The sequence below is a fragment of the Oncorhynchus mykiss genome, chromosome 16, assembly GCF_057628025.1.
Source record: "Oncorhynchus mykiss isolate SJ-2025 chromosome 16, ASM5762802v1, whole genome shotgun sequence".
Taxonomy (NCBI): domain Eukaryota; kingdom Metazoa; phylum Chordata; class Actinopteri; order Salmoniformes; family Salmonidae; genus Oncorhynchus; species Oncorhynchus mykiss.
Genome location: NC_143037.1, coordinates 72296139 through 72313489, shown reverse-complemented (window position 1 = coordinate 72313489; position 17351 = coordinate 72296139). Strand labels below are relative to the sequence as shown.

Here is a 17351-nt window from a genome sequence, read left to right as displayed (position 1 = left end):
CATTGAACCATTAAACCATTAAACCATTAAGCCATTAAACCATTGAACCATTAAACCATTAAACCATTAAACCATTAAACCATTAAACCATTGAACCATTAAACCATTAAACCATTAAGCCATTAAACCATTAAACCATTGAACCATTAAACCATTAAACCATTAAACCATTAAACCATTGAACCATTAAACCATTGAGCCATTAAACCATTAAACCATTAAACCATTAAGCCATTGAACCATCAAACCATTAAACCATTAAACCATTGAACCATTAAACCATTAAACCATTAAACCATTGAACCATTAAACCATTAAACCATTAAACCATTAAACCATTGAACCATTAAACCATTAAACCATTAAACCATTAAACCATTAAACCATTGAACCATTAAACCATTGAGCCATTAAACCATTAAACCATTAAGCCATTGAACCATCAAACCATTAAACCATTAAACCATTGAACCATTAAACCATTAAACCATTAAACCATTGAACCATTAAACCATTAAACCATTAAACCATTAAACCATTGAACCATTAAACCATTGAGCCATTAAACCATTAAACCATTAAACCATTGAACCATCAAACCATTAAACCATTGAACCATCAAACCATTAAACCATTAAACCATTGAACCATTAAACCATTAAACCATTAAGCCATTGAACCATCAAACCATTAAACCATTAAACCATTGAACCATTAAACCATTAAACCATTAAACCATTAAACCATTGAACCATTAAACCATTGAACCATCAAACCATTAAACCATTAAACCATTAAACCATTAAACCATTAAACCATTGAACCATTAAACCATTGAGCCATTAAACCATTAAACCATTAAACCATTGAACCATCAAACCATTAAACCATTGAACCATCAAACCATTAAACCATTAAACCATTGAACCATTAAACCATTAAACCATTAAACCATTAAGCCATTGAACCATCAAACCATTGAACCATCAAACCATTAAACCATTAAACCATTGAACCATCAAACCATTAAACCATTGAACCATCAAACCATTAAACCATTGAACCATTAAACCATTGAGCCATTAAACCATTAAACCATTAAACCATTGAACCATCAAACCATTAAACCATTAAACCATTGAACCATCAAACCATTAAACCATTAAACCATTGAACCATTAAACCATTAAACCATTAAGCCATTGAACCATCAAACCATTAAACCATTAAACCATTGAACCATTAAACCATTAAACCATTGAACCATTGAACCATTGAACCATTAAACCATTAAACCATTAAACAATTATGTGCTCATTCCTGCTTGTTATACTGAACTGTTTGCCGCAAAGAATTAAACAATTCTCGGAAGATTTCCGCTCTGCTAGAGAGAGAGGGGGAGAGAGAGCGGGGAAGAGAGAGAAGCAGAGAGTGGGAGAGAGAGGAGAGTAGAGAGGGGGAGAGAGAGAGGAGGGTAGAGAGGGGGAGAGAGAGAAGCTGAGAGGGGTATGGAGAGGGGGAGAGAGGGGGAGAGATAGGGGAGAGAGAGAAGCAGATAGGGGGAAGAGAGAGAAGCAGAGAGTGGGAGAGAGGGGGAAGAGAGAAGCAGAGAGGGGGAGAGAGGGGGGAAGAGAGAGAAGCAGAGAGGGGGAGAGAGAGAAGCAGAGAGGGGGAGAGAGAGAAGCAGAGAGGGGGAGAGAGAGAAGGAGAGAGAGAGAAGCAGAGAGTGGGAGCGAGAGAAGGAGAGAGAGAGAGAGGGGGACGAGAGAGGAGGACGAGAGAGAAGCAGAGAGGAGGACGAGAGAGATACAGACTAAGACTGAGAGATGAATACCCAATAATGAGAACATTTTTGTTTGAGTTCCCCACTCAACTGTTGCAGTTGTATGTGGAAACATATTGTGGTAGCAGGCCAGCAACCAGGATTTTTGACGGTTCGAATCCCAGCCCAGACGAGAAAATCTGGTGTGGAAAGTTGCTGGCATTATCCCCAATGCCTGCCATTGTGGCAATTAACAACGTATAATTGCTCCAGGTGCTCGGCACTGCAGCTGACCTGTTGCTTCCCGCCGCTCTCTCTCTCTCTCTGTGTGTCAGGGGGTTGGGTTGTGTATAAAGACACATTTCTGTTCTGTCTAAGTTCATGGACAATAAAGCAAATCTGATCTTGTCCCTCCTTACAATCCCCACCCCATCCACTTCTATCCTCACGCATCGCTGTCACACACGAAGGCTGAGATCAAACTGGTACAGACAACAATCATGTCTCCTAGGGGTGCTGTTGCTGTTGTAGCTCTTAGTCCCATATTTCCACAGAGTGAACGGTGTAGCGAGGTGGAGCTCAGAGCTTGTTGGTGTTGCCACGTAATCTAGATGGATGTGCTTCCACAGATCTTACCATCATTCTGAGAATTGCACACAGCCGTGTGTGTGTGTGTGTGTGTGTGTGTGTGTGTGTGTGTGTGTGTGCAGTATTACATAGTATTTGGCATAGAGCACCACAGTACAACATGCCCATTTCTTACATCATTTAATTCCAAGGCTGAAGATGTTCCCCCTCCTCTCCACTACCTCCTCCTCCTCCACCCCTCCCCTCCTCCTCTCCTCTCCACCTACTCCTCTCCACCACCTCCTCCTCCTCCACCCCTCCCCTCCTCCTCTCCACCTCCTCCTCTCAACCACCTCCTCCTCCTCCTCTCCTACTCCCCCTCCTCTCCTCCTATCCACCACCTCCTCCTCCTCCTCCTCCTCCTCCTCCTCCTCCTCCTCCTCCTCCTCTCCTATCCACCACCTCCTCCTCCTCTACTCCTCTTCCTCCTCCTCCTCCTCTCCTCATCCCCACCACCTCCTCTTCCTCTCCTACTCTCCTTCTCCTCCACCACCTACTCCTCCTCCCCCTTCTCCTCCTCCTTCTCCTCCTCCTCCTCCTTCTCCTCCTCCTCCCCCTCCTCCTCCTCTCCTTCTCCTCCTCCTCCTCCTTCACCTCCCCCTCCCCCTCCCCCTCCTCCTCCTCTCCTTCTCCTCCTTCTCCTCCCCCTCCTCTTACATGGAAGGCAGCCACATACTGTATGTCTTTGCTAATTTTATTTTGAGGGGTCACCACAACTACACTAGCTGTGTGTGTGCAGTATTACATAGTATTTGGCATAGAGCACCACAGTACAACGTGCCCATTTCTTACATCATTTCATTCCAAGGCTGAAGATGTTCCCCCTCCTCTCCACTACCTCCTTCTCCTCCTCCTCCTCCTCCTTTTTCTCCTCCTCCTCATTCTCCCCTTCCTCCTCCTCCTATCCCCCTGTTAATGTATGTTGATGTGTGTAGTGTGTGTAGTGTGTGTAGTGTGTGTAGTGTGTTAATGTATGTTGGTGTATTAGTGTGTGTAGTGTGTGTAGTGTGTGTATTGTGTTAATGTATGTTGGTGTATTAGTGTGTGTAGTGTGTGTATTGTGTGTATTGTGTTAATGTATGTTGGTGTATTAGTGTGTGTGTGCTTGTGCCAGAGATTTATAAGTAGACTCCCATTTCAGAAGCAGCTGGACTGTTAAAACCTGTTTACCTTTCAGTTTGACTTCCTGCTGTTCCGTAGCACACTGTCTCATAACACTTCATCCCACCAGTTTGACCACTACAGAGAGAGAGATAGAGAGAGAGAGAGAGAGAGAGAGAGAGAGAGATTCTCTACTAGAGTCCACAGATGTTGTTGAGTGTGTAGGAAACATGGGAATTTAGCCCTCTACATTGTATGCCGTCCCCTGTCGATAGGTGTAGAGTGTATGTGTGTATCTGTGTTGGCGCGTGGATGCGTGCATATGTGTGTGTGTGTGCCTGCATGCGTGTGTGTGTGGGCGTGCGTGCGTGTGGGATGTGCTCAGTATTACATAGTACTTGGCATAGAGCACAACAGAATAACAGGGAACTCTGGGACTAAGCTGAGTGGTGTCCGCAGAGCAGGGAACACTCTGGTTGTATTTCTGGAGACTCCATGCTGTGTGAAATAGTTCCCGACCACCTCAACTTCCTGTGAAGCCACCAGGAAACAACACTCATGATTGACGACAGGACGGTGGCACAGCATGCATCTACCAGTTACCGCTCACACACTCAGCCAAGGCTTGACTTGAACCCTGAAAGTATCTCGCTGTGTTTACAAGTGGCAGCCCAATTCTGATATTTTGCCCAATTATGGGCAAAAGAGCTGATCTGATTGGTCATAAGACAAAATGAGTGAGAAAAAAAAGGTGAGAATTGGCTAAACACAGTCTATAGTGTTACTGTTGCTGTGAGTTGGCCAAACATCCTGTGCTATCACCTAATATTAGATTGACTTGGCCAAACATCCTGCTTCATCACCAGAGATTAGATCGACTTGGCCAAACATCCTGTTTTATCACCAGAGATTAGATTTACATGGCCAAACATCCTGTTTTATCACCAGAGATTAGATTGACATGGCCAAACATCCTGTTTTATCACCAGAGATTAGATTGACTTGGCCAAACATCCTGTTTTATCACCAGAGATTAGATTGACATGGCCAAACATCCTGTTTTATCACCAGAGATTAGATAGATAGATTTTAATAAATCATGATTGAGGTAAGGTTCTAGTTTTCAATTCATCATGTTGAAATCCATCTGTCTCTTCACCAACATATGAGATACACAAACATATCATGTCACTCCCACGACCATGTCAATCCCACAACCATGTCAATCCCACAACCATGTCAATCCCACAACCATAATAATCCCACGACCATAATAATCCCACGACCATGTCAATCCCACAACCATGTCAATCCCACAACCATGTCAATCCCACAACCATGTCAATCCCACAACCATGTCAATCCCACAACCATAATAATCCCACAACCATGTTAATCCCAAAAACATGTCAATCCCACAACCATGTCAATCCCACAACCATGTCAATCCCACAACCATGTCAATTCCACTACCATGTCAATCCCACTACCATGTCAATCCCGCAACCATAATAATCCCACAACCATGTCAATCCCAATACTTTGCCAATCCCACTACCATACCACACCAATCCCACTTCCATGCCAATTCCTCTACCATGACAATCCCACTTCCATTCAGAACCTAGCATTAGGGTTGGCTAATCTCGGGTTAATCCAGAATTTAAATCTGCCTTAATTTTGTTTGACTCTTGATTACAATTTATGTTTATGTAAAAATCCACGAGAGATTAAGTGTTTGCCAATGCCTAGATCCCCTTTACATATGTCACAGAGGAGAGAGGTTGCAGCTGGGAGATTCTGTCAACCCTGCATGTCAGGGGACAGCCCCTGTTAAGAAATAGCACAGAAACAGGGAGGATGGAGACAGATGCCTCTTTGGCTCTCTGGCCTGTTGATATGCGCTCCTGGCTCCACTCCCCCGGAGAGAGAGCCTGTGCTGAGGTCTGGACACTGGCTCCTAGCCCACCAGGCTGGCTAGCTGGTGGTTAGATGACTCCTCCATCCACCCCTCCCCCTCCCCTTTCACCCAATACTCAGGCTCAGGAAGATGAAAAAAGAAGAAAGAGAATTTCTCATGTTTTGAGAATTTGAATCCAAAATATGGCGCCAGGAATTTGTAAAGGCTACTGTGTTCCCAATGCAACCTAATCACCTTTTATGCTTGCCTTTTTTTTCAGTCTAAAAGTAAATTCTCTCCCAGGTGTGTCTGTAAATGTATCCTCCTGAACTAATTTAGGCTTGGCATAACAAGGTTGTTGATACTTGTTGAATCAAGACATTTCAGCTTTTCATTTGTAATTAAAAACATAATTCCACTTTGACATGATGGGGTATTGTGATGTCATTATGGGGTATTGTGATGTCATTATGGGGTATTGTGATGTCATTATGGAGTATTGTGTGTAGGCCAGTGACCAAAACAAATCTAAATGTAATCCATTTTAAATTCAGGCTGTAACACAACAACATGTGGAAAAAGTCAAGAGGTATAAATACTTCCTGAAAGCACTGACCTAGACCGTCTATAGGGCAAACGGGAAGAGGTATGAATTCCTTCTAAAAGCACTGACCTAGACCGTCTATAGGGCAAACGGGAAGAGGTATGAATTCCTTCTAAAAGCACTGACCTAGACCGTCTATAGGGCAAACGGGAAGAGGTATGAATTCCTTCTAAAAGCACTGACCTAGACCGTCTATAGGGCAAACGGGAAGAGGTATGAATTCCTTCTAAAAGCACTGACCTAGACCGTCTATAGGGCAAACGGGAAGAGGTATGAATTCCTTCTAAAAGCACTGACCTAGACCGTCTATAGGGCAAACGGGAAGAGGTATGAATTCCTTCTAAAAGCACTGACCTAGACCGTCTATAGGGCAAACGGGAAGAGGTATGAATTCCTTCTAAAAGCACTGACCTAGACCGTCTATAGGGCAAACGGGAAGAGGTATGAATTACTTCTGAAAGCACTGACCTAGACCGTCTATAGGGCAAACGGGAAGAGGTATGAATTACTTCTAAAAGCACTGACCTAGACCGTCTATAGGGCAAACGGGAAGAGGTATTTTTGTTGTTGTTGGTGTGTGTGAAATGTTCTATCCCACAGTGGAGAAATATAACATATATCCTGGTACAATGCTAGTGAGTTGTTTTAGATTAAAATAAGAAAACCTCGAGGCTCATCAATATATTATGGCTCAGAGCGCTGTCCTGTTGATTCCCTTTGCTCTGTCCATTCACCAGGAAGAGATAGAAAGAGAGAGATCCTGAGAGATGAAAGAGGACCATCAACATCTAGATCAAGATCTTGTCACGCCCTGACCTAAGAGAGCCATTTTATTTCTCTATTTTGTTAGGTCAGGGTGTGATCTGGGGTGGGCATTCTATGTTTTGTATTTCTTTGTGTTTGGCCGAGTGTGGTTCCCAATCAGAGGCAGCTGTCTATCGTTGTCTCTGTTTGGGAATCATACTTAGGTAGCCTTTTTTCCCCACCTATGTTGTGGGATCTTGTCCTTGAATTGTTGCTGTTGAGCCCTATGAGGCTGGTTCTCTCTTTCTTGTTTTTCTGGTTATCATTAAAGAATATGATTAACCTACCCCACGCTGCATCTTGGTCCACTTCTTCAGACGAACGTCACTGATCTAGGGAAACAAAGTGCTTCAGAGAGACAAGTCTTAGGCTTCAGACCTGAAACTTATTTTGCCACTGAAAAATAAGGAGGCAGAAGATGGAAAAGGTGAAGGATAGTTTTGTGTTTGAAGATATTTTGTCATTATCTGAGAAAGGGAAGAGGGAAAAATCTTTACGGTGGGAGTGGAGGGAGAATGATGATGGAACTTTCACTTTTAATTTAATCCTATTTTCTATCATTCCAATGAAATTGGTTCCAGATTGGTACTGTTCCTCAAAAGTACACTACCAGGTTGTCAGTATTACTTGCAGAGGGATATGAAGTGCACTGAAAGAAAGAGATGGAGGCAGAGATAGAAGGAGAGGAAACGGAGAGACCAAAAATCACGTAACCATGGTGATTGCTCACATAAGAACTATTTTTCATGTCACAATGGAAGGACGGCAAAAAAATATCTTGACTTCTACTTCACCAGCTCTGTGTTCTTCTTCCATTAGTAGTACTGTTGTCTGCCATAGAACATCTACTGTTATTAACCATGAGCCTGTTGTGTAATGTAGCTGAAATAGAGATTAGACTAGCAACTAAAAGGTAATTCAGTTGTTTATGAAATGATTTAAGGAGAACACTTTAAACCTGCCATGTTAAGCGGTAGTCTCATGAGGCACTGGTGTACACCCATCCTTCTGTTTGAAACCGTGGTCCCCTCATGAAAGATACAAAGCAGTGTGCCTATTCATATTCAACGTCTAGTCACCGATCCAATTCAGAGAATGCTTTGCAAGCATTGCCTCACATAATTGAATCCAAATGGAGATTTGTCATCCAGAATGCTGTCCTTCAGTAGTTCTTTCATGCAGGTTTTTTATACCGATAGTTATTTAATACAGGTAGTTCTTTTGTACCGATACTGCGGCTGGTTTAAGATGGATGAATCACATCTGCAACAGCCTCTTGACCGTTCACGTCAACCTGTGGTCCCAGTGAGTCACAGCCTACTGACCGTTCACGTCAACCTGTGGTCACAGTGAGTCACAGCCTACTGACAGGTCACGTCAACCTGTGGTCACAGTGAGTCACAGCCTACTGACAGGTCACGTCAACCTGTGGTCACAGTGAGTCACAGCCTACTGACAGGTCACGTCAACCTGTGGTCACAGTGAGTCACAGCCTACTGACAGGTCACGTCAACCTGTGGTCACAGTGAGTCACAGCCTACTGACAGGTCACGTCAACCTGTGGTCACAGTGAGTCACAGCCTACTGACCGTTCACGTCAACCTGTGGTCACAGTGAGTCACAGCCTACTGACCGTTCACGTCAACCTGTGGTCACAGTGAGTCACAGCCTACTGACAGGTCACGTCAACCTGTGGTCACAGTGAGTCACAGCCTACTGACAGGTCACGTCAACCTGTGGTCACAGTGAGTCACAGCCTACTGACCGTTCACGTCAACCTGTGGTCCCAGTGAGTCACAGCCTACTGACAGGTCACATCAACCTGTGGTCACAGTGAGTCACAGCCTACTGACCGTTCACGTCAACCTGTGGTCACAGTGAGTCACAGCCTACTGACAGGTCACGTCAACCTGTGGTCCCAGTGAGTCACAGCCTACTGACCGTTCACGTCAACCTGTGGTCACAGTGAGTCACAGCCTACTGACAGGTCACGTCAACCTGTGGTCACAGTGAGTCACAGCCTACTGACAGGTCACGTCAACCTGTGGTCACAGTGAGTCACAGCCTACTGACAGGTCACGTCAACCTGTGGTCACAGTGAGTCACAGCCTACTGACAGGTCACGTCAACCTGTGGTCACAGTGAGTCACAGCCTACTGACCGTTCACGTCAACCTGTGGTCACAGTGAGTCACAGCCTACTGACCGTTCACGTCAACCTGTGGTCACAGTGAGTCACAGCCTACTGACAGGTCACGTCAACCTGTGGTCACAGTGAGTCACAGCCTACTGACAGGTCACGTCAACCTGTGGTCACAGTGAGTCACAGCCTACTGCAACCTGTGGTCCCAGTGAGTCACAGCCTACTGACAGGTCACATCAACCTGTGGTCACAGTGAGTCACAGCCTACTGACCGTTCACGTCAACCTGTGGTCACAGTGAGTCACAGCCTACTGACAGGTCACGTCAACCTGTGGTCCCAGTGAGTCACAGCCTACTGACCGTTCACGTCAACCTGTGGTCCCAGTGAGTCACAGCCTACTGACAGGTCACGTCAACCTGTGGTCCCAGTGAGTCACAGCCTCTTGACCGTTCACGTCAACCTGTGGTCACAGTGAGTCACAGCCTACTGACAGGTCACGTCAACCTGTGGTCACAGTGAGTCACAGCCTACTGACAGGTCACGTCAACCTGTGGTCACAGTGAGTCACAGCCTACTGACCGTTCACGTCAACCTGTGGTCCCAGTGAGTCACAGCCTACTGACAGGTCACATCAACCTGTGGTCCCAGTGAGTCACAGTGTGTACTGTAAACCCAGAATGGCCCATAAGGCAGGCAGGAGGATCTCCTGTTTCTGTAGCGCCAGGCATCTCGATGTACAAGTACAGACCGCTAGCTAGTTTGTTGTAGGGCTTTACCCCTAATTCATCTCCCTTTAATGCTGAGTTCCAAGCAAAGAGGCATCGGTTAGTCTTTGGATGACTCTACCGGAGAACAAACTCCGATCACCTTGCTTTCCACAGAATAATCTGATTTGGAAGTCTTTGTCACAGCGGACTGTTCTGGTAAGGGTGGGTCAGGCACATTTAAATGACCATTTCCTCTCATACTGTGAGTCTAATGCGATGTCCCTTAGCCATTCCAAAACATGGAAACACACTTGGTTATGTAATAATGCTCTACTGTAGCTACATGATTTAGTGGGTTTCACATCATACATTACATCATTTCACTCAGATTGCTAAGAAATAAAGAGTGGGAATTTCAAGGGGAATTCATTACTAGTGTTTTCATATCCTGATGTCTGGATGGGGTCTGTGGGCAGAAAAAAACTCAAATTGGCTTAGGTGGGTGGTCGAAGCGGACAACTTTAATTACTCAGCCCAACTGAGGGAGGCTCACACAGTGGCCACAGTGAGGGAATTGGTAGAGAACAAGAGGGTTAAGGACTGTGAAATGTTATGGCTGCAGAAATTATGAAAAGAGACATACCAACAAAAAACCTGTTAATTAAAGAGAAACATGTTCAACGGTGTCTGTGTTTGGTTCACGCGCAGGAGCGCTGACACATAGGGGAAGAAAACGACTGCCAGGACCAGTCATCATCAGAGCCACAGCCAATACTGCTGTTGGAAATCATGCTATTTCCCCACATTGTACTTTTGAACAGAACAAAATGGTGTTTGATATGTCCTGCGGCGTCCCTGTACGCGTAAAGACACAGAGCCTTTTGCCGTTCATTAAAAATAAATCATTTGTCATTGAACTTCATGGGAATAGAGAGGAAACAGAGATGTGGATAGAGAAACGTTGCTTCTTGAAGGTTCAATAACTTGAAAACATGACTGCTGACATGTAAAACATTCTGCGACTGTATCAACAGTAAAAATACAACAAAGTATGTATTTTTGTTGTTGTTGTGGATTTTCACTTTTAAAGGTTTGCCAACACTACGGACCACAGAGGACTAATAACATGGTATTCTCAATACATGCAACAGATCATCCCAGCAACATTTTAAAAGCCTTATATATTTATCTCTCTCTCTTACATCAAGAAATGGTGCAAGTTCAGAGCAAAAAAAATCATTAAAAAGCTCTAATCAATGAAAGCTGAGGTTGAAAGTGGCTCTGGCTGGCTGGCTGGCTGGCTGGCTGACTGGCTGGCTGGCTGGCTGACTGGCTGACTGCAGCTCGTTAAGGGCTTGTCTGCTCTAATTGCCTGTTCCAGCTTAGCCTCGTTAGGGCCATGCAATCAGACGACTCACGTTTTCCCAACGCATTTTCCTGCCCCGGTCAGATTTTCAAAAGGGGGGGAAGCTGTTCCAAAAATGTTCCTGACAGACAGATCAACCACCTAATCTCCAGTCATCTGTCTAAGAGAAAGAGAGCAGAACAGGGCAAAGAGAAACCCCAAGCTCCTAGGGACCAGTGCCAAGGAATCAGATATCCTTTTCTACCCCTCCACTCCAATCTACTGGCTGATCCTACTTCCATTCATGTTAAATAAACATCATATAAGATCCAGAGGAGGCTGGTGGGAGGAGCTGTAGGAGGACAGGCTCAGTGCAATGGCTGGAATGGAATAAATGGAACGGTATTAAACATATATAAAACAATACAATGAGCCCATGCTCCAATAGCTCCTCCCACCAGCCTCCACTGATAAAGTAATTTAGGATTCGAAATTTAACAAGTGTTTACAAAAACCCATACTGCTTTTTGCCTCCTGTGTTTTCCAATAAACATCCCTCTTGTTCACACCAATCAGTTTTGTTCGATGGAATTACAGGAATAGATGCCAAAGTATGCTAATTCAAAATTAGATCCACTAATGTATTTCTCAATATGGATACAGAATGAGTACGGACCCAGGGTATGTGACCAAAGATTAAGGTTAGTTGGATTCATGCAGGAACTCAAACGTATTGCTTCTGCATCATGTTTTAAAAATATCTTGACATATACTGTAAATCTCTTGACATTTACTGTAAATCTCTTGACATATACTGTAAATCTCTTGACATATAATGTAAATCTCTTGACATGTACTGTAAATCTCTTGACATTTACTGTAAATCTCTTGACATATACCGTAAATCTCTTGACATATACTGTAAATCTCTTGACATATACTGTAAATGCTGTAATTTTGAAGGATGTCTCTTATGAGGATAAGGGTAAGGAGTGGTGGGTGGAGACTGGACGTCTATCCAAGGCTCATTTAGTTTAAACAAACGCGAGTATCTTTCCCTAGCATGTACTGAGTTCCTTCACTCCCTCCCCGTAGGACTGGTTTCGGTTGGCCTGCTGTAGCCTGAAAGTACCTGCCAGGCGAATGATAATGATGGTCATGGTAAAGACCAGGCTCCTCTGAGTCGAGTTTGATATTCAGGAAACCATCAGGAACACTTCGCTCGTCTGGCCTCACAGGGCAGCCGCATCCTCTTCCTTTGTAGCCCCCCCCCCAAAAAAAAGCCATAGCTGCCAATCAACTGACTGACCCAATTGACAGAAGTATGTATCCATGTAACACCTGGTGTGGTTTATAGACACTCTAATTACACTGTATGGTGATCAATCTGGAGTTATAATAATAACAGATTGTTCATGTTCCATTGCTGATTTGACATGACTGCAGCTAATTGGAGAGGGGAAAGAGATTGACACTTCTGGTCTGTCTGGTGTAGTATCCTGATTTCAGACAAAATACAGTATATCACTAATTACAACCAGACAGGTACAGGGCCAATTTCCTACATTGTCCTCTCCTCTGCTGTTTTTCTCTCTCGCTTCCCCTCTTTCACTCTCTCTCTCTCTCTCGCTCTCTCTCTCTCGCTCTCTCGCTCTCTCTCTCACTCTCACTCTCACTCTCACTCTCTCTCTCTCTCTCTCACTCTCTCTCTCGCAAGTGCCACAAAATCTTCCTCTGTCTTTCCAAACTTTAGAGGTGGTACTATACATAGTATCTTTACAGGTGGTACTGTACAGAGGATCTTTACAGGTGGTACTGTACAGAGTATCTTTACATGTGGTACTGTACAGAGTATCTTTACAGGTGGTACTTTACAGAGTATCTTTACAGGTGGTACTGTTCAGAGTATCTTTACAGGTGGTACTGTACAGAGTATCTTTACATGTGGTACTTTACAGAGTATCTGTACAGGTGGTACTGTACAGAGTATCTTTACAGGTGGTACTTTACAGAGTGTTTTTACAGGTGGTACTGTACAGAGTATCTTTACAGGTGGTACTGTACATAGTATCTTTACAGGTGGTACTTTACATAGTATCTTTACAGGTGGTACTGTACAGAGTATCTTTACAGGTGGTACTGTACATAGTATCTTTACAGGTGGTACTTTACAGAGTGTCTTTACAGGTGGTACTGTACAGAGTATCTTTACAGGTGGTACTGTACATAGTATCTTTACATGTGGTACTGTACAGAGTATCTTTACAGGTGGTACTTTACAGAGTATCTGTACAGGTGGTACTGTACAGAGTATCTTTACATGTGGTACTTTACAGAGTGTCTTTACAGGTGGTACTTTACAGAGTATCTTTACAGGTGCTACCTTACAAAGTGTCTTTACAGGTGGGACTGTACAGAGTATATTTACAGGTGGTACTTTACAGAGTATCTTTACAGGTGGCACTTCACAGAGTGTCTTTACAGGTGGTACTGTACAGAGTATCTTTACAGGTGGTACTTCACAGAGTGTCTTTAAATGTGGTACTTTACAGATTATCTTTACAGGTGGTACTTTACAGAGTATCTTTAAATGTGGTACTTTACAGAGTATCTTTATAGGTGGTACTTCACAGAGTATCTTTACAGGTGGTACTGTACAGAGTATCTTTAAATGTGGTACTTTACAGAGTATCTTTACAGGTGGTACTTCACAGAGTGTCTTTACAGGTGGTACTGTACAGAGTATATTTACAGGTGGTACTTTACAGTGTATAATGAGATTGTGAAACTCCTCTGGTTAGTCTAGACTGTGTCAATATGTACTCATTAACTGTCAATATGCAAGCAACTGTGTTCCCACCAGAATGGCAAACCAACTTTTGAACAGACTTCAAAGAAATCAATATCTCTGTTGCATTATTTTTGTCCCAGACCAGAAACAATTCATCGTTAATTGTTATGATTGCATCGCCAGTACTGTTTGAGGCCAAAACTACAGTGGTTGTTCATTTAAGAGTTGCGGCGTACTGCAGCACAGCTTGCGGGGTGCCGCAGAATTCTATGGCACGTTATTTAAGTGTCAGCCATTGTTGCCAGAATGACGCAATTTACCACAATCTGCCACCATCTACCACAAACGATTGCAGCATAAGCTCCAAACTTTTAAAGGAAGAACCACTGAGTCATTGGCAGAAAGTACAGTCTTACTAACTTTATCTCTCCATGCCCCTCCGTTTCTCTGGACAGGTGAATGTGTTCCTGTCCTTTGTGGTTCCCATGGTAGCCATATCTGTTCTGAACGGGGTCATCGCCAGTCAGCTGCTGCATATGTTCAGAGAGAAGCAGCAGGACAACCGCATCTGCATCGTCGAGGGTAACCCTACCATGCTGAGCGTTGCTGTGGAGCCAAACCGCACACAGTCGCTGCGTCATGGAGTCATGGTTCTACGTGAGTATTCAGTGGTTGCTCCACTAAAGGTTTTGCGATTATGCTGCGGTACTTAGAGGTAATTTGTGGTTTAGTACAGTACCCTGTGTCACCACTTCATTGCTCCAGACCAGCGCAAGAGGGCGTTAGACAACTGATTATGCTTTTGGGTCCTACTGTGTCTCTAACTGACAATGAATGGGCGACATAAACCTAAATAGAAATTGTGCATGACTTCAGTATTACTTACTAATACTGTTTTTTATTTTTTATTTGTTAGGATTATTTTGCTCTTAATGTAGTACTGTAGACTACTCCCGACCGGTGATGTTGTACAGCACCTGAGTGGTACAATAGTCTAAGACACTGCATAGCAGTGCAAGCTGTGTCGCTACAGATGCTGGTTCAATAACTGTGCTGTCCTTGACTGGGAGACTCATGAGATGACTGTAGGTTTTTGGTTTCTCTCCCTCTAAAAACATAAATAAATAATTCTAAGTAACAAACTGGCTTTATTTACAAATTAGTGACAATGCTCACCCCATGTTCAGGATTGGCCTTTTTCTCGCTCATTTTACGTTATTTGAAAACAAAATCATCTCCAAAATATTGTTATTTTTAAACAAGCAATTATTATTATTAATGTAGAATTATATACAAGCCTGTTGGATATTCTCACAGATATATTATTAACCCTGCGATTTTTATTTTCACTGAATCTCCGTTTGGGCATTGGTTAGACTAGAATTAGAAAAGTAGAAATGTTATGCTCTTAGTGTAACCTTTATTTAACTAGACAAGTCAGTTAAGAACAAATTCATATTTCCAAGGACAGCCTACTCCTTCCCCCCTGTCGGGAATTGAACCCCAGTCTCTGGCGTGCCTGTACAACATGGGGATTCTTTAGCTAAATAGCCCAGTGCTGTACTCCTGACCGTGATGTTGTACAGTGCCATATTTCCCGTTCCATCCTAACGGAAAGCCAGAGGGTTTTTCATTTTTCTTGGAATAGAAACACCATTATATTAATCAAATTAAATAAGCAAGTACCAGTGAAATGTTTTGACACAGCTACTCATTCAAGGATCTTTCTATATTTTTTATTCTACATTGTAGAATAATAATGAAGACATCACAACTATGAAATAGCACACATGGATTAAGTTAAGGAAAAATTCTTATTTAGGACTACGCCTTCCTCCCTGTCGGTGGAATTGAACCCTGGTCTCCGGTGTGCCTGCATTCTTTCGTACTGCAGCTATTGAAGGCTATTAAATGCCCTCTGGTGGTCAACTAGCACTAACTAGCATTAATGGCACCAGTGGTTCACACCTAAATAATGTGCAATGGAATTCTGCGGTACCATGCAAGCTGCGCCGCAGTACGCTGCAACTTTTAAAGGACGAACCACTGTACAATGCCCACTTCTACGCACGCACACGCACATACACACACAACACAATTCCTTCAAGTGGTAAAAATACATACGTCTGTTTGTATGCTTGTATGAACTACAAAATGGAGAAGAGAAGTCCACTCTCTTGACTGTGTGCCATTAAACATTAGAAGTTGGGGTCTCAACTACTTTGAGATGGCACCCATTTAGCCCGAGCCAGCCTCACTCTCCCTATCGCCAAACCCATTCCATTAGCACTCCATTATAGGACACACTATCAAAGAGAGAAAACCCACCGCCAGCTTTTTATACACCTTATTACGGCTGAATAAATCATTTTCATCGATGCACCAAAAAAAAAATGGATAATATTATCTCACAGCTTTCTCCATCTGCTGTGCGTGGCTAGTTTGCTACACACGTGACCAAAGCTTCAAAGGACAAGTTAACCTCCTTCAACTCCTGATTTCCATAACAACAGTCTGGAGTTGTTTCTTTGTGACATGCGTCAGGCTGCATGCATTATTAGCACAATGCCTCTTCCTCCTGGAGTGGAGCCACTCAGTGATTACATGCACTTGAAACAGTAGTGGGCAACAATCTTTTTAGTGAATTCACTGCCCGCTGATAAATTAATAAAAAATATAATATTTCTAGAAAAATTGCAATATACACTCCCATATGTATTTATTTGGACAGTGGAAGCTATAACTTTTAATTTGTCTCTAGACTCTAGCATTTTGGATTTTAGATCAAATGTTTTATATGAGGCGAAAATATACAGCATTTGTGACATTTTATTTGAGGGTATTTTCATACATACATCTGTTTTATATAAGATATAAGATGGCACCGATGGAAAAGGTCAACATCTTACAAGTTCCAACCCCACTTTAATATTTAGTTACTGAAGTTTCTAAAACTGTTTGAATGATGTCTGTGAGTATAACAGAACTCATATGGCAGGCGAAAACCTGAGAAAAATCCAACCAGGAAGTGGGACATCTGAGGTTTGTAGTTTTTCAAAGCTTGGCCTACCGAGTACACATTGAGATATGGATGAGGTTGCACTTCCTAGGGCTTCCACTAGATGTCAACCGTCTTTTGAAACTTGAATGAGGATTCTACTATAAAGGAGGGGCTCATTATTGATGTTTTATGTTAAAAACATCCTAACGATTGATTCCATACATTGTTTGACATGTTTCTAAAGGACTGTAATGGAACTTTTTGAGTTTTTGTCTGGATGAAATGCTTGCTCCTCATGAAGATGGATTACTGGGCTGAACACGCTAACAACAAGTGGCTATTTGGACATAAATTATGGAACTTTATGGAACAAATCAGTCATTTATTGTCGAACTGGGATTCCTGGGAGGGCCTTTTGATAAAGATCATCAAAGGTAAGTGAATATTTATGGTGTTGTTTCTAACTTTGTTGATTCCAAAATGGTGGCTATTCCTCTGGCTGTTTGGGCTAGCGGAACCCCTGCGCTAGAAAGGTTAAAACCATTCTACCACACTTCTACCAACAC

At 43.1% G+C, this 17351-nt stretch overlaps 1 protein-coding gene across 1 annotated transcript in view; it reads left to right on the top strand.

Moving 5' to 3' along the window:
- The window catches only part of LOC110491170 (neurotensin receptor type 1-like), a 38431-nt gene that overhangs the window by 8064 nt on the left and 13016 nt on the right, over positions 1–17351 (top strand). The window contains exon 2 of the mRNA XM_036947667.2: positions 14240–14441. Coding sequence (XP_036803562.1) covers positions 14240–14441 — 202 coding nt within the window. The remainder of the gene's footprint in view (positions 1–14239; positions 14442–17351) is intronic.